General features: G+C 35.7%; 1 protein-coding gene across 4 annotated transcripts in view; it reads left to right on the plus strand.

Annotated features, from left to right (window-relative positions):
- DLGAP2 (DLG associated protein 2) overlaps positions 1-19,306 on the plus strand; it is a 462,298-nt gene that overhangs the window by 221,153 nt on the left and 221,839 nt on the right. For all 4 annotated transcript variants that reach the window (XM_040552625.1, XM_040552624.1, XM_040552626.1 and 1 more), the window contains one exon: positions 3,601-3,633. In XM_040552625.1, the coding sequence (XP_040408559.1) occupies positions 3,601-3,633 (33 nt within the window). The remainder of the gene's footprint in view (positions 1-3,600; positions 3,634-19,306) is intronic.

Raw genomic sequence — 19,306 nt, forward strand, 5'->3', positions numbered from 1 at the left:
TCTTTAAGGGCTACTTTAGATCTGGAGCATTAATGCTGAGCTACCCATCCTTAGGTTAGGTGCATCTCAGCCTGAGTAATGTCACTCCAGCTGATGGAACGGTAACTTTTTCCACTGTTGTCATGTCCTTGATTGCTGCCATCCCATCTCAGAAATTTAACTGAGATTTAAAATAAATTTCCAAATTAATACAGGAATTTAGTATTGACCTATCTTCCAGAGAGATCATTTCTATCAAGATGCAGCAACTTCCTTCCAGAGAAAGTCAGTTGAAATAAGTTTCAAGACACATCTTTTTACAGGATTTTAAAGATTTATGTATTTATGTGTAATGTAAATGTACAAATATCTTGAGTGTGATATGCATGTTTTATATGATTTTTGGGTTAGAAACATTGGACATAAAATCTTTCAACAATTACCATAGAATAGACTTAATTATTTCCCACATTAAGTACAAATATGTCTTTTAACTGCCATTCATAGTAGCAAAACCAGTGTGGTCTTGATTTTTTTTTTTCCTCATTCTGTGGTGTAGCTATAATCACTGAGATTTTCAACACAGGCACATGCACACATGGGCTCCGTGGGAAGCAATGCTCCGTACATCCTCCCTGTCATGTTGTTCACGTGCCTAGCACAGGGAGTTGTGTTTCTGTTTGTCGCTTGATCGTATGTGTCAAGCACAACAAAATGGGTATCTAGTCCTCCCCCACAGCAGCAGAGTATGGGGAGAGGGGAATTTGTAAGCACAGGATTACTGGTGAATCATCCACGTCCACAAAGTCTGCTTCTTACCAGCGCTGCTGTCAGCTTGCAATGATTCCCTGCTTCTGGAAGGATACAGTGATGAATTAAAACAAAATCCCCACATGAACCTTCTCCAAGCATGTATATGAGGTAAGAGAAGAAACACCTGGCCTGCCCGTCAACACAGGACCTTAAACAAACACCTGAAAGAAAGCCAAAAAAAGCAGCTGCCCGTCAGGAATAATGCTGAGAGCTAGCTTTTGGACAACTTTCTGGCACCAGTCTTATCTGTAAGCCTTATTTCGCGGTCAGACTATCTGTCCTGCTCCAGACTGCAGTAGTTCTGTGGCAGTGTATTAAGGGACTTGAGAGCATCCAGAGGACAACAAAGCTGGTAATAGGGCTGGGAGGCATGTCCTGTGAGGAGAGGCTGAGGACCCTGGGGTTGCCCAGTTTGGAGAAGAGGAGGCCGAGAGGCGGCCTCGCTGCTCCCTGCAGCTCCCTGAGGAGGGGACGCACAGAGGGAGGTGCCGGTCTCTGCTCCCTGGTCACTGATGGCAGGACATGAGGGAACGGCACAGAGCTGTGCCAGGGGAGGGTCAGACTGGGCATTAGGAAAAGTTTCCTTACACTGAGGGTGGTCAAACACTGGAACAGGCTTCCTAGAGAGGTGGCTGATGCCCTAGGCCTGTCAGTGTTCAAGAGGCATTTGGACAATGCCCTCATGAATATGCTTTACCTTACGGTTAGCTCTGAAGAGGTCAGGCAGTTGGACTTGATGACCTCTGTAGGTCCCTTCCAACTGCACTATTCTATTCAAGTATTGGCACTAAGGTATGTTGGTGGGAAAAGAGGGAAGCTAATAATTTGTGCTGTTGAATGGGGACCTTTGGAAAATGGCGTTGAGGGCTGCAAAAAATGTCAAGCAGACTCTTTGGACTGTAGCAAGCCACTGAAGTGGTTGTTAGCAGGACATAGAGGATCAGCAAAAAGCCAGGAGTTCAGAAACCAAGTCTCAGTTTGTTCTTCCTTATCAATCAGGATAATAAAGTGCACACAGACAGGCAGCCCCTCTCAGTCAAACCTCAGAAAGTCTTTGAATTAAAAGTGAAAAAAATCTTCTGAGCTGCTTCCTCTGCATCACTTCGGATTGTGGCAAGTGCATTTTTCATTCAGCCGTGGAAAAAACTGTCCTGTGATATCTGTGACTAAATTTTTTATGCTTTTCGTTGGTGGGTTTTCCCAAGCTTGCCACTGGAGCGTTGTTTGCAGTTTGTCAGTTCTGCTGGGGACACCAATGAGTCTATCAAAAGATCATTCAACTACATGCTTCACCGTGCTGACCTGCATCAAAATTAATTTCTCTCTTTTTTTTTTTTTTTTTCAGGCATTTTATGCTGTTTTAAAACTGTGATCCACCTAAGAGCAGTAGTAGAGTTGCCTGAATTAACATAACTTTTCTCATTCCTTTCCATCATGTATACTACAATCTCTGACAGTATTAAAAAGCAACAACTAAAATTTTTAAAATAGAGGGAAGATGTAGGGTCAAGTACCATTGCAACAATGGGTTATTTTGTGATAGCCTCTTATCTGTATGGAGGAAGTACTTCTAAATAACTGGCAATGTTACAGAAGCACTGTAAAGGTCAATCAACTCAGTGTATGCATTTCATGCATTTCATGCATCTCATATTTTAGTTTCTGGTGCTTTTTTTTTTTTTTTTTTTCCCTTAAAGACAAGATCACAGCTAAAGTCCAATCTTCTATTTGCCATTTGATAGAAAAAAAAATATTAACAGGAGTTAAGGGATTTGTATATAACCAGGAATGTTAAACTGTTTTTTGCACTTAATTTGTATAAAGATAGATGCACACATACGTGTGTGTGTGCGTGTATATGTATTTTTTTCTTCAGCATACTTTTCGCTGTTAGTTGTCATTTTTCATCTGAGTCTTAAAATGGAGATTCCAAAGGTTTGTTATTGAAACATGTACTGAACTGTCTTGAACAAGTCTTTTTCTAGCACTATCAGAATTATCTGCCAACTTGGTTACAATCCCTGTGATTTCAGTTGATTCTGGTGTTTGGATTCTAAATAATAACTTTGTTCTTCAGCTTGATATCAACACCTGAAGAAGCTAAATCTCAAGCAAGGGATGCTTTAAATAATTTAACGTCTGTGCAAATATTTGTACATTATGCCAAATAATTGACAACCAACTTCCAAATAGTGATGTATGAATAAAATAATACTTGTAAATTTGGAGACCCTGTGGTTATTAAGATCGAGTTGTATTTTCTTCATTTCTATACTTGAATACTTTGTATAACAGCACATTGACAATTTGACTTATATCATTTGCTTGTGAGGACTTGGAAGTCTTTTATGACAAAGAAATGTAACAATTTTGTTTCTGTTATTGTCTGCTACCTCCAACGATAGAATATTAGGAGGCTTAAACTTTGAATGGCTGTTGTCACTTCAGTATTGTACAGCCACAAATACAAAACAAGTCATGTGGAAGCAAAAACTCCTGCTACCTGAATTCGTTCAGCTGGAATCTGTGGAGATGATAGTTACATAAATATAACTAGAGACTTACATAGTTCTATTTAGAAAATTCTTCCAGCAAAAATTCTTCTTTGAAAGTTATATTGCAGCTGTTTAAAAAGAAAAAAAAAAAAAGGAAAAAAAAAAAGCAGTTGCTGAAAATAGAAATACATTTTCCATGTTAAATTTGAGTTCCATAAGGTTTGTTTTATTTGAATGTAATTATGATTTTGTAACTCTAGACCACACAGATCTTAAAAACAAGAAATTTTATTTTTTCTCTTTTTCTTTGCAGAGTCACAGTGTACACTCTGTGGGGAGCCTGAAGGTGAGCATATTTTACTCTTCATATTTTTCAAAGCAACTAGTGATGAACGCTTGACTCAAATGATACGTGTGTACAATAGAATGGAAATGGAATCTGAATGATGAGAACCAATGAAAGACATTCTTCCTTATGTTAGATACCAAAAATGAATTGAATTAAGCTGAGTAAAGCACAGTACATGCTCCAGGCAGCAAATAACTTAAAGGACAAATATTCCATTAGAGCAAAAATGGAAATATTTACTTCTTATTCTTTTGTGTGTTTGTCAAACTAATTTGGGGTAAGAGACAGTGTGAAGAGACATTTAAGGACACCACTTTGAGGATGGAAAACAAAGAGATTAGGCATAAAGGGGAAATGAGAAAATGTTTATATATTTGATATGGTTTACAGAGAACAGAGAGGCTAACACTTTTTAGCAGGTGAAGTTAATAAATATTGCTTCTGAAATACGGATAATTAAGCAATAACTGTTATGCAGTGCAAATATATGCCCAAGTGAAGGTGTATGCTGGTTTTTTTTCCAAGTGACTAATTAAATGCCAAGGTGAGACCCACAATTTACCTAAATAAACATTGCAGTAATGAGATTATGATTTTCGAGGTAGGCCATCATCGAAGAAAATCTCTCTCTGTGTCTCTCTCTCTTTCTCTTTCTCTCTCTCACACACACACATATTGATGCTGTTTTAAAGAAAATGTCAAAAAAAAACTGACCTTAGTTTCAGATCAACCATCTGGAGTCTTTCTAAGAAAAGTAGTCTGGAATAGCAAAAGTAACTGCTGAAGCAAAGTATATTCTTCAAAAAAATTATAGATTCTGAGCTGTTCCCAAAGAGATTTAGCTTTGTATCTTGAATAGTTTCTGAAACACAGTTTAAACCTGTAACTTTTTATAAATTTAGTAGGGAGAAGTTAGCAGGGGATGAAGTATAGAAGTGAAAGGCTTTGAGACCTTGCATCTCGTGAAATATAACTCAGTAAATTAAAAATCCATTATCATCTTCTCCTTTGTAACCTACTGAAAAAAAATAATTGTTTTAGAATTGGTTTTGACTTTGCATTCCTTTTATAAACAGTCAATTCTTGATTAGTTCATGCTCATTGTCTTTTATTCGATAAATTTATAATAGCACGGACACACATAAGTAAAGTTAAAATAAGACAGGTGTTTATTTGCCTTTCACGAGATATTTCTTCCATGATAGGTTGGTCCAACTTTAATGTTAGACACTGGATTAGTTCTGTTTTCTTGCATGCTATTCTTGCTTTCTAACAATAATTTGTCTTTCTTTTCATTACTGCACTTTCATAACTATTCAGCATTGCAAACTTTAATAAATGCATAAGGACTGTTAAAAAAGTGAATTCCAAAAAAAATATGTAATAAAAATGTTTAACATTTATGTGACTAAAATCTCACAATCAAAAGATAATTATCTGTATTGCTGTAAGAACAGTTCTCAGGAACGTAATGTTTAGTTTTCAGCTGTGTAGAAATGAACTTCCCCAGTGAATGTCTCCTGGATCTCCAAACTCTGCACATGATTACTGGAATGCTGCTTATTAATTCTCTGCCTCAATTTTAAAACATTGACAATGATGTCAGCTTAGATTAGTGACAAGATGTAGAATCTTAAGGTTTTTCTTTGTCACATTAACACAATCTCTAACCTAATACTGAACATCTGCAGAAGTTTTGTATGTCATTTTGTGATGAAGAAATAGTTGCTCAGTAGATATAATTTCAGTTTTTAGAAGGCAATTCTAAAAGAAATTTTACATCTTTGGTGTATACATGGAAAATTAAGAAAAGAAAAAAAACTCAAACCTCAAAAAATATAATTTTCCTCTGGAACTATGGTATGGTCTCATGGTAAACTAACTGAGTTGCTAAGAAAACTAGGGAAGAACTCAAAAATCATCTTTTTGAAGTGTTTTACTTGGAATTTATGACTTTTGTCTGTAGCTTTCTTCAGAAATTTGAGATGCCCTGGGGCTTGTATTTTGAATTTTCGATATCTAAGAAAATTTCAAAAATATAAGCTAATCATAGATACCATTTGCCTCCATTTTTTTTCCTTCCTTATAACCTTAAGTGCATTAATTTACTTTAGTATATTAAGATGAATTTTCAAAATAGCAGGACGGATATGACATGGCATAGGCCTCTTCTGTTAATTTCCAAAATGTTAAGCAGAGACTCGTTCATGAAATAGCACGTAGATGTGGAGGAAGTTCCCTGATTTGGAAGAGAGGGAGACAAGACTTCACATCTTACCACATCTGAATTCCTCTGAAGCTGTTTATGCCATTTATTGAAAAAACTACTGGCTGCTAGGGGTGAGTTTCTGAACAGCATCTTCCGCCTTGTATAAGAAAGTTGGTTCCTGCTAGGAGTTGTTCTTTGCTCCTCCTCAAGTGAGTGTGACATGTTATAGACACACATCTGACTGAGTCTTTGTGACAGCCAATGTTAGAAGGACTGGTGTAGTCATGAGATGTTTCAGCACAGTTACATCCATTAATACTCAAGCAGATGTTGTTTCTGTTCTTCCTAACTCCTGTCAATTATTCACAGAAGTTCACAAAAGGGTTATATTAACAAATATATTTTGCTATGTTACCAAAATGGCAAACAAGTTAATTCTGTGACAGCTGAGATTTCGGTAGACCACTCTGTCTTCTCAAAGACTGTGAAAATAGAAGCTTTCTTCCAGACCTGTTTTATATCATTCACAACTCCAGTAGTGACTGTTTCAATTTGTGGTTCTTTTCTTCAGTATTCTGGTATTCATGGTTCTTTTCTTCAGTACTCAGTATGATTATTCTGTTCCTTTCCTCCTTAAAGATAAATGTGCAGTCCTGTACAATACCAGTATTTTCAACATTTTAATAAAGAGTCACCTCTACTGATTCTTTGACAGCACAAGCTTTATCTGGAAAGTGTGGTGTTAAAGAGAAATACCTCTGCACGGAGCCATTTCTAGTTAAGTTTGAGAATTAATACAAATTCCAGTTCTGTCCAGGCTATCACCCGTTTCAGCAGAAGAAAATACTGATAATGATTCATCTTGCCTTAGGAAATCTTTAAAGCTAGTGGGAACTAGAAGCTATGGGTTGCTGGATTCACATAAAACATCATTGTATGCTCTGCTTCTACTTAGACACTTCTGTCCTAAATCTAAGAAGAGCATGGAAAGATGTTTTTCTCCAAGTATCTGCTGCTGGCAATCACAGAGGACAGAACACTGGGAGTATTGGCCTTTGATCTGACCCTGTTAATGTTCTTACAGGCTTGTGTTCTTATCAGTTTGAGTTTAAAGAATAGTGGTTCTGAATGGATATATATATATTTTTTTGATAACCATGGAAGAGAAAACCCATGTTAACCTTGCTGTAGGTATTAAGCTTTCTCCACCGTTACTGTGATGCTGATAGCACTTTCCAATTTATTTAGAAGTATTACATGATGTAAATGAGCTTCTCTGTGTAGAAGCTCCTGATGCATTATGAAAGTTATAGAATACTCTGAGCAATTATGCAAAGGCTGTGGAGTAGGTAGTAGGCAGTTCAACCTATTGTTCTCTCTGTTATCTGGTACCTCTTGATCTTGCAGTCTACATACAGGCTGTAATATGCATATCTCATTCTACTGCATATATAATCTGGCAAATATCCTTTCAATTCCACAGCACTTAGTAATCAAGTCTAGCTCTCCAAAAAGATACTGGTATACACAAAGGCTATGAGTAACAGTACTTCTGTACTTTACTGTGATCTGCTTTAAAAGCATAGAAAGAAGACAACTTTCATTATGAACAGTTCAGTGAAGACGTCTAATTAAGATGGTAGTTAAAGAAAAACAAAATATTCGTATTTGTAAGGAATGAGATGGAGAGTACAATGCAGTACATTAAAGCACCACTTGTACATATTAGAAGTACCCTATCCTGAAATACTGCTGAGTTGAATCTTTGCTGCCCCCCCCACCCACCCACCACCACCACCAGAAAAGAATATAGCAAAGAGATTAGGAATCTAGATATAGTAAACTTGGTAAAATATGTGAGGAGCAGTCCCATGTGAATGAACATCAAGATGGTTTGCTCTGTGTAATTTAGAGAAAGTACCATTAAAAGAAAGCAAAATACAACTACTGCATGTTTCTGATAAATGATGCATCCGTTTTCCATGGGATCATGAAAACCATGCGTTCCAGTTTTGTAATATATCCTGAGCAAGAAAATATTCAAAAGCAGAACAAGTATAACTTGGAAAGACAAATACAGCTGTGGAATTTGCTGCCACAATGTGACTTCTGAGATTGACTTCAAGATCAGTTAGCACTGGATGTTTCAATGAACAGTAAGAACATTCCTATGGATCTGGGATAGGAAGAAGTCTCATTATTATCAGTAATGGTTTTATACAAACAAAATAACTTCTCTTTTAATAGGTAAAGGATATGCTTCCCCTAGGGGTAGGTTATTGTTTCATAAGCCATTTATTCATCTCTGGTTTTGATTAATTTGTTAGTGACTGTAGCCAGAAACTGAATGCCCTACTGGGCCTGCTTCACTGTGGAAATTTTTATATCACTTCTATGAAAGGCTTGTGAGTTTCTGAAAGCCAGCCTCTGAAGAATGAACTGGAAAGATTCCCCCTTTTCTACATCATCTTGATGAGTGGGTCTTCTTAGGTATGTTCATTCTGTGAGGCAGCTGTTTATCCAAAGGATATATATTGACTTACTGCAGTTCTCTCAACACGTGCTAAGGTTTCCACCAAAGGATACAAGGATGTTCAGAGAGGTCTTGCTCTGACATGAGAAGAGGAGACAGTCATTGCACCTACCACAGGACCAGACCAATATAGTGCTGCATGTATTGCACACATCATGTGTGTGAAAAGCCAATGATATCAGGGCAGATAGACTGTGATATTCTTAGTATTTCCATCCTTTGTGACCAAAGTGGCAGCCAGAACTGGAGTCTTACACATTATCCCAGCTTAGAGGAGCTAACAATGAAGTTAGGGATTGCTTAACAGTCTCCTGTAGGCTTGCAAGGAATTAGGAAGTCCTGGGCAAAGAAGGGTTCAAAGCAGGAGAAATTTTCTTTCCCACAAGTAACCATCTTCTCATATTTAGCACTGTAGATCCAAAGCATGTTTTTGCAAAGCTCTCCTAAGGGAGAATCTATATACTGGCAAACTCTGTCATGCACTTCCTGGTGCTTTGACTTCTTTCTTTCTCCTGTATGCTCTTAACCTTCAACAGTTTTCCTAGGAGTATGTCCGGATAGTTCAGATTATTCCTCAGTGTCTTACATGCGTTCTGGGCTGTGGTGTGTACCTAGAGTTTGAAGTAAGGTCTCCCGTTATTTCTTGCAATTAACCAACACAAGAAGTCACTGCTAGACTTACTGGCTTCAAGCTTGTGATACCAACCCTAGAACCCTTTCTGTCAAATAATAAAATAAATGTTCCATGTAACAGGACAGTCTAGACCTATTTCTTGATTCATCTCAAAATGAATATTATTTTTTTTCTGTATGCTTTTTCTTTTAAGTTAACCAGTTAATAGTTTAAACAGCCAGTGCATAGATAATGCATGACTCCTCTTTAGGACAAAAATAAGTAAATTCAAGTATCAGAAGCTTAAGATTGTCTTTTGCTGTTGATTTATAATTTCAAACTAAGATGTCAACATCTTAGTTTCAATCAACATTTTCTGTTGGTGAGAAGAAATGAGTTTGTGCAAAATTTGTAGCAGTTACAAGAATGCTAGGGAGTATGTGACTCATTTACCCATACAAAAGTTTATGTCAATTAAACATATAAGGCTTTTTAATATGATTAAAAGTTGAGGATGCAAGTAATTATTTTTAGTAAAAGATTTTTTAATGTTTACTATTAAAACAAAAGGTACTGTTGTATTGAGTGCATTTGCTCAGAAGATGTATAAATTATTCAGCAGAACTTGGGAAATACAGGAACTTTAACTTTTGATTGTAAATAATTGACAGGAACAACAAAAACCTCTTTCTTTAGTGAAGGAAAACTTGGCTTTTTAGGATATGTACATGCAAATGTCAGTATCAGAGTGGTGGATTTGTTTCGGGTATTGCCAGCTTTGGTGCCATCTGTATTCCGGTTAATTCTAGTGTATTGGAGATTGAGGGGAAATAAATCTGGTTTGTTTGTTTGTTTGTTTGTTTGTTTTTTGTTAAGATAAAGAATTCTGGCCAGTAGGCAGTTCAGAAAAGTATCTTAAAATTGGTGATACATCTTAATATTGACAGTGCTCCATCTGGGTAGTTCTGGCTCCAAATATAAACATTTCCCTTGGTATCTAGTGGAAAACTGTTACAGGCATATTAATAACTCCAGAGAATTTTGCTAATCTTCATTCCACTAATCTTAGCATTCAGTAATCCACACTGAAAACTGGCAGTTTTACCAACGTTAGCAATGACTTTCGAGAGTCCTGTACTCTTTAACATTTTTATAGTTGTGTTGTATTTATTGAACCAACAATTATTAGTAACAAAACCTGAAGTTTTTACTGGAAGCAAATTGTGTTTCACAACACATAATCCTGACATTTTTAAGGAAACATTAATACATAATAAAAACCACTTTGCCTAATTTTAGTATTTTTGTTTACATATTAATTATAAAAATATTTCATATTATTTGTTTAAATTAGAAAGAGTTTCTTTTTCTGTATATGTACCATTAAAATAGGTATATAGATAAGTGTTCCTGCTCTCAACCTAATAATAATTCATAGTTAATACTTGAAGAGATTGATATAATTCCACCTTTATTCTGTCCTGTATGAAAGATTTTACGAAAATACAAAGTCATGGTCTTAAAGTGAATTTTGCTTTGATCCATTTGCATGCCAGCTCCTTGGTTTTCAGGAACAGTCACATTTGTACGCCTGTGTGAACTTCATTGCTAACATTTTAATAATAGGTTCTGGTAAAATCTCTTACTGTATAAAACTCGCTCCTGATCAGAGTATGGCTGATATAGCTGTCTTTTATTTTTAATGCTTTAGCTACTTCTCTTAAAGCAGAGTAGTTTTATTTTTCATCTTCATGGAAACCTTTTCAAGTGGCATAGAAATGTATTGCTATCATTCTCCATTGTGTAGTCTGTAGATATTAAATCTTTTTTTTACTCTTAGAGCAAAAGGAAATACGCAAGTTATGCTAGACATTTTTCACAATAAAATAATCTGCAAAATTTGGAGAATGTACGAACCTAAATATCTTTAAATCTCTTTCTAACTAGGCTAATGTGTCTGATTTTACTCATTAATTTCTTTAGGATAACAAGTTGTAGTATATTCACAATGTGTATTATGCTTTAAAGTATGCTAAATTTAAATATAAAACAAAGAGTTGAGATGTGTGTCATGATTTTTAGGAAAGACTGAAGTCAGGAATGGGATATTTAAAGGACTAGAACCTATATAAGCCAACTGTGAGGTATGATGGTCTCAATTTTTATGTTTCTTTAATGGAGCTTTTTGTGGTAACTTAAGAACAAAGTTTTAAAATAAAAGGAAAAAGTTCTCAGGTTTCTTTTAAGAAAATAAATTATTTTCTTTAAAAAGTGTTTTTGAGGCCTTCATTTGTAATTTATATTTCAAATAAATTAAATTCATTGTTCAGTGTTTTTTTCTTTCTCGTATGTATGTGAAACGGCTGTACTCAAAACAGCATGGTTGTCCTTGTTTTCTTTTCATCTACCAATTCACTCTCCTGGGTTGTGCAAACGAAAAAAAAAAAAAAAAAAGATTTAATTTGGACAAATACGATGTAATCCCAAATGCAGAACGTATTATTTGTACATTCATTTTACATTGTTGTGATTAAAAAACAAAACAAAAGCAAACACAAGAATCGTCTCATCTTTCCTGCTTCATTATGAATGAATAAATGGAAAGCTCATTTGATTTCTGTGTGGGAAGAGCTGGTCTCAAAGGTTATTGTCAGTGCACGCTTTAGGTTGCATGCAGCATTAGTAATGTGAATATTCCCTCCAATAGCAGTGAATGAAGTTACATGTGTTTTTTAGTCCTATAGAGGTCAGAGCATTTGCAGGAGTAGGAACCAATATAAGCAAAGTGAGTGCAGCATAGAAGATGCTGATATTTTAAATCAGCCTTGTAAGAGAATTATATATGTGTATAATATACAGGCGTTTTTTTTGTTTTATTGTTTTTTTCATTGTTCTTATTTTGCTAACTGTTTAGCATGTTTTTACATTAAATGACATGCCCTGTTTTGAGCGGTCGTTGTTGTATGTCAGATGTGTTTGCCGTATGTTAATTTCTGCCGTAGCACATTTCTCTTAAAGATGTTATTTTGGAATGACGTATCATAAATGAGAACATTTATCTCATATAGTTTGAACTGTCTGTGTTTGACAATGATTTGCTTTCCCTTAGCATCTAATTTTTATGCTCTGCAATGCTTAGGGTTTGTGTATTTATTTAACTGTAATACTCCTTTGTACATATACATAGCTGACCTCTTCGAGTTGAGCAGCGATGTCTCCTGAATATTGCATGCAGCTTTTAGCTTACTTTATGTTTTAGAAAGATCCTTTTGTGTCTTAGGATAAGAAATGTGATGGATTTTTACCAATGTGTAAGTTTGTTTGTTTGTTTATAAAGGAGACATATTTCAATATTAATTTCTTATTTAAATCACTAAGGACTTGACTGAGTGAACGTGAAGCAGCAGATGTTACTGGTCAACTTTAAATTCTGCACTGGATAAGTTGGGGAGGATAGATTGCAAGATTGATTTGATGTTCACCAAATCACTCCCTGGATCTGTTCTTAGTCCCAAACTCAGGGCATGCTCAGATAATCAGTCTGGCCTCTGCAGACAACTGGTTTTTAAGGAAAGCGAGACCTGCCTTAGCTTGCAGCTCAAAATCTAGCAGATCGAAGAACCTTGTGCTACAGTGGAATCATCAATATATTTTCCTTCTTCTAGTGAAGCCAATTCTAGCAGTTGAATACCAGGGAGATGCAAAAATGCTGTATAGTATCAAGGGATCTTCTGTATGCAAAATTAAGTTACAGTTTCTCATTGTTAAATTCTTCTGGGTAAGGGGAAAAACCTTGTAAGAATCAAATGTTGTAAGGTTTGAGAAGTACAGTTGTAATAAAAAAGCAAAGAAAAACTTCCTTCCCTATCACCATACACAGTGACCTTCAAGCCTGAATATTTCCTATCCATCTTTTGAAACCCATACCCAAATAAATTATATGATTATAATTGCACTCATGTATGCATTTCATTCTGACAGAGCAGATCATGACTGATTTTTTTCTTTGATTCTGGGTCATCAATCTGAAAAGTCAAGAAACAGTCTGCTAGGAAAAGGAATCCTTTCCTTAAGCCAAAAACTGCATTAATTTAAATGAGACTTCCATGCAGAAGGAACACTGACTTCTCCTAGAGTGTGTTTGCATAAATCTTAGATAACTTCTGGCAACACTCACCTCAATGATGTATGAAAATCCTGAGTTCTTATCCCGTGCAGAGCTACAACTGATATTAATGGAAGTATTATGTAGGAAAAGGCCAAGGACTTTCACAGCAAAGAACTTCAAGCAGAATGACTTAGCCTTCTGTACCTAATGATTATTTTCCATCAGATTTCATCACAAGTTTAGTCACTGGAATTGTCACACACCTTATAAAATATTAAAGCCAACATTTGTCTGTAATAATAAGTGACAAAAACCAGCTTTGGATATGTAGTTGGAAATACTTTCTTGTATCTGCTGACTGAATCTCCATGAAAATAATGAATAACATGATGGCAACAGCTGTATTAGTAACAATTAGCTTGTACAATTGAATGTTAGGCAAGCTCTTCAGTGCTTGACTCTGAAAAAGATTTCCATAAAATCTTGACGTGGTATTGTTCCAGTTTCTTAAAAACTTGATTTCTATGGTATTGTTCCGGTTTCTTAAAAACTTGATTTCCAGGTGTATCAAGAGGCACCTCCACAGTGAATTCCTACCCCAGTACTGGTTTTACCCGTTTTAACCCCACACAATAGAACTGAAACATGAGTCAGTGTGGGTTCTTTTCTCACAACTTATTTGCCTCAGTGATGCAAATTAATAATCTTTTCTTGTCTTTTTTTTTTTCTCTTTTTAGAATGGACTAGTTTTTTAATTAGAAAGTTCTAGTGTTGCAGTCAGTTTCACTAATGCCCATTATCAGCTTCCTTTATGAGATGAACTAATTATTAAAACCTGGAAATCATTTATCTTTGAGAATATGTAGGGATAGTAAGCTCTTGGGGTTTCTATTTTTTAAGGATTGCATTTTCATTAAGCCATTGCATTTTTTGACTGTAAGTATAACATGGCAGTGTTCTTTTTGAGAACTGAACGTCTTGTGTTTGCAAACCAGATTCCATTCTGGAAAGAAACTTCTCTTTACAGTGCTTCTCAACTAACGTAAAAGAGTTACTGTTGATATAATTCCATTTTAACAGGCTTTGACGTGCTTTAACAAGAGAATCCAGAACTAGTAATGGAACAACGTTCTTGTACATTATTGTAAATTATGGATTTTATGAACTGAAATAAGGCTCTAAATTGACTTTAAGACATTTCTGTGTGGTCATGAACTGAAGTATAGAGACTGTACTTTTGCCTTTTTCTCTTCAGCTCATACTGATATAGATGAAAATGAATTCCCATAGTACCAACAAAGAACACGTGGGTGTTTTCTTCTTCCTGTTGTTTTCCTTTGTATTCACTGTATAGAAATTGCTTTAAAAATAGTTTTGTGCTAGAGATACTGATTTTCACTTTCCTGGCAGTGGTGAAGCAGCTTATTAAGGGATTGTTTAACCACTTCAATATTTGCCTTGTATCCCAGAAACAGCACAGAGATGCTGGAGTATGTTCTTGAAGCTATGCCAAAATATTCTGCTGTTTTTGGCCTATGTTAGCATGCTAGGCACTTTAAGATCAAGAAAAGTCCATGAAGTTCCAATTTTGTCCTTTTAGCTCAATCTGATTCTTGAAACTGTAAAGTTTATGTGTGCATTATGTTTTCTAGCTAGCCAGCTGCTGAGAGTTTAAACCCAGCCTGGGAGAGGATTTCTTGGAATGATTTATTTCATATTGTAAAAATGGTCATAGAAAAGAACATGTTATGACCGTCTCTTCCATTAGAAATTCTTTGAGGGCATCACTATGTAACTTAGCAATTCCGCTTGATACCAGAGGTTCTCTGGTCTTGTTTATACTTGGTATTTCTAAACGTCTCTGTATTGATCTAAAACCTTAAAAAAGGTAACAGAAAAAAATATTTCTTTATACAGAAGACTGAAAATGGAGGTCTGCTAAGTTTCAACAATCAGAGACTTAATAGTAGCACCCACAGACCAAGACATACTGCCGAGGATAAACTCAGTTTTGAAATACGCATTCCACATGTTTGGTAAATAACCAACATAATAACTGGCTGATGGAGAACTTCAGGAAACGAAGGGATCAAATTTAGCTTAACAAAGGAGAAGCCACCACTGTGAAGTAGAAGTGAGGTTTTAGATGTGCCTGCATTTGTGCTCTATTCCCTGCACTATCCTTCAGATAGATCAGCCTTTGAATATAAAGACATATAAAGACATTTGTAAGCTGTTGGTTACTTTATAGTAAGTTTTAACTAGACATTGACAAATTATTCATTCCAGCTCACAAGGGAAGGAAGTAGGTAATTTGTTACTGTCTCCAAGAATGATGGAGATAACAGAAGAACTGGAGGAGGATCCAAAGTGGGACATTGACAGAAGCAGAAACAAAATACAGTCCTAGCTGACTGTGTAATCAGCTGCTATCCCAACTGACATATCACAGGGTCTTGTGATCAAAGTACACTTACTACTTGGCTCTAAATAACTAGCATTTTGCAGCAAACCTAAATTATACCCACAACTGAAAATTAGATTACCTATTAACATTTGAAGAGTTGTATTTTCAGTTGAATATTCAAAAAGAACAAACTCCAGAGACATAAATAAATTACTTAAAATTAAAAAGAGATAGTGAAGTTCCATATTGTGCTTTGGGACACTGCTTCTGGTCCATTGTTAAATATATATCATTATAGCTAAAGAAAATAAAAGATTACAGTCACTCTTATAAGACATTCAGTATTTCTGTTTTGTTAGAGGGTATTTCCTCCAAAAAAAAATCTTCTGCCAGAGAATTAAGTGGTTCCAACTGAGAACTAGAAAAAAGAAATCAGCATTTGGATGGCTTTTAAAGTTTAAACACTATGGTAGTAAACAGTGCATTTAAACACTGCAATTTATTACTGAAAAATGTTTAGGAATCCCAAACAAGGATATTTTGTGGGTTTATAGCCTGATTTGCTAACAAGGGTTCTTTCGGAAAATGTGCATATTGTTGTTTTTGTTTGTTTTTGTTTTGTTTTGTTTTTTAATCCAAATATTTTAAAAGGTCAATGCTCAATCTTAAGCTATTGCTAATTGGCAGTGATTACATCACACAATGCTGTGCCATTCAATAGGCTGACAATGATCATAGGAGGCTGATAGAAGCTGATTGAAGCTGATAGATATAGCTAGTTTTAGATACGAAATGTGTATGCACTGGTCAGGATTTTGTGCTTCTTTTGTATTTGTTGGTTACTAAATTACCAATTTCAAATAATGTCTAAGATGTTTTGGTTGAGTTCACAGAGACCCACTTAACAAACCGTATGATCTAAAAATGGATCAAATGTACAGAGAAGCCAAAATAAATTTGTGAAGTGAAAGTGACACTATTTAGCAGAAGCAACACTTCAATGTAATTTGAAGAAATGAATGATAATTGTTTTCACACTAAAATGTGGGAACACAGCAGGGCAATTCCAAGAAGTGCCAGGATCTTTCTCCCTTACTGGCTTAGAAATAGATAAATGCATTGTAATATTCACAGCTTTGATGTTCTCTTCAACTCACCAACTCCTTATAGAACATTTTTCACTCTGTGGTAAACATCTCTCCTGTCTCACCGTGAATTTAGAGCCCTAAATTCCCACACCGTTCCTTCTGGTTCCTTGCAGCATAATGTATCATACTCCATTTACTGTTAATATATGCACAGTAGAGGATTTTGTTTCTTGTTTAAACAGGTAAATACATTGATTAATAAATACTGCATAATTTATTGGAGAGGTAATATGCGGTGATAAGTTAAGCTTCCCAGCAGTACTGAGCTTTTGCCAAGTTTCTAGTGTATGCCTTGTCTTTCCAACTGAAATTTCCGCGAAGTAAAATTGATACAGCATCTCTCCTCACTTGAGGCAAATAACTATAATTAATGTTAAAGAGGTGAACTAAAATTTTAGGTGGAGTTTCACTTTGAAAAAAAAAGATCAAACTTGTTGAAAAGAAAACTTTTCATGGAAATGTGGGAATTCAGATGACTGTGTGCTTACTAATGTTTCGTAAAATAAATTTACTCAGTCGTTGATTGACAAGCTTGCATTCAGATGTGAGAGACCCTTCAGTCCCCACTTAATTCAGAGAAGTGACACTGAAGCTGAGAGCCCAACTTCCAGATGAATGCCTTGGTCTGTATCATTGCCTCATGTAGAACAGGTCTCTTCTGTGACTGCCCTATCCAGTGGCCTATATAATCAATCATTCTTTCTTTGAGACAGTAGATGGTTGTTTATCCATAATGGTGCAAGAGAACTGGATAAACACATTAACCAAAAACAGAAACAAAACTCAGTTGACCTCTTGTGATGCCATTTGTAAGGAATATAAATGAAACTAAGAAATTGCATGGAGATGAGCTCTGCTTCAGTGACTTATTCTATTTTCATAGCAAAAACTAAACAATTTGAAGCTATTATTCACATTTTTCCAATTTAACAAATGTTAATGTGGATAATCATAACTAAAGTGTGGCCTCTTCGTATATATCCCAATATGTTTAGGAGACATTTGTTGGAAGATAACATTTCAGAGACACCAAGGAATGGATTACTAGGGGTAATGTCTCAGTATTTACAAAGGCAATTTTGCTGCATCTTGTTTGGAATAGTTAAAGGAGAAGCTGGTTGCTAGTTGCCATTAGGTTTGTGGATGAAGTTTATGATGGTGATTTCAACCTGTATGCTTTGGATTCTCCTTACTGACAGGCAGCTTTCATTTGAGTGTGACACTGAAGCCACTGTGCGCACTGAGGGGCTTGAATATACAGCCCTGGCTAAGGGGATGGGACTAATTAGTCCCATTGATCACCACACTAGCCTTGCCATATCCTACCATTCATCAGTTTCCAAGGGTTAATTTCGAACTCAGTCTAGAACAAGTGCCCTCCTACAATGACTGACTAATCCAAGCCTGACCGTTTAATGTCGGATTTTGTGTTTTCAATGCATTTGAGAAACCAAAAGAGAAGATAGTACTCTATTCTTCAGCATGCTTCATTTACTCTCAGTTTGTGTCTCTTACCATTTTGGTGAAACAGCCTTGATCCTCAAAACACATCTGGGTGTTTACATCAAGTAACAAAGGTAAGCTCAAAGATCTGCTGCCTGAGTGCAGATCACAGAGTAGGTTGTTTTTAGTTTTGTTTTTTTATGAGCAAAGAAAAAAAAAGGTGTTAATGCAAAGAAGTAAATTTTATAATTAAACATATAAAAGAATTAAACATAATCCTGAAACAGAACGAGCAGAACATCTCAGTTTCTTAGGTAAGTTTGACACCCAAATCCATTTCTGTATTTTCTTTCTTTTATCAAACTCATGTACAAAAGAAGGCTGACTAAGTCCACAAATGGTTTCCCTCTCTTCCTTCAGTGATTTCCTGTATATCTTATTTCTACCAAGTAAACTTGTAAAAGTTTAAATCAAATAACAGAATGTTAACACTTACTGCTTTGATTACTAACTGTTTTTTTTTTTTTTTTTTTTACAGTGTTGTATACTTAAGGGACAAAATAGCTGGAAAGGTAGACAGGGAGGAAACTTACCACAAAAGAAATAATAAATTAAGACCAACATATAGTTCTTCTCTCTTGTATAGAAAAGTGTCAAATATTTTGAAAAATAATTCAAATCGTTCTCTACACTTCCGCTGCTTTCTCTCCCTAAATGTCCATGAATTGCAGTCATAACAATACCACAAGTGTCATAGGCTTGTAAGTACGATGCTTGACAGAATTGCCCTGGAGGTTCAATTACTTGGGTGTGTGATGATGAATGAAAACTGCTGCGGCTCTCAGAAGATTTGCAACAGACTGGCAATTGTTTGATCAACTGTGGCATCCCTATTAAAGGTCTGGTGGGACTGGAGTGTTTCAGTAGTTACAGAATACAGGCATGTCAGAGCTTTGGCCATTCCCAAAGCACAGCAATGCTGTGAAGGAGGCAAAAAAAGCTCACTTGCAGAATTACAGCTGAAGTGCTCTGTATCTGGAATGCATATATAACCCTAAGAATAAATATTTCAGTAGCTGAGGATAAGCAAACTGCCTACTGACACCTTTACTAGAGGAAGGTGATAAAAATCTATTCTTGGAGAAAATCCAGAACTAAAGAGGTAAAACAAAACAAAACAAACAAAACAAGAGAGAGGAAGGCAATGCC

Source organism: Cygnus olor, chromosome 3, assembly GCF_009769625.2.
Source record: "Cygnus olor isolate bCygOlo1 chromosome 3, bCygOlo1.pri.v2, whole genome shotgun sequence".
Taxonomy (NCBI): Eukaryota; Metazoa; Chordata; class Aves; order Anseriformes; family Anatidae; genus Cygnus; species Cygnus olor.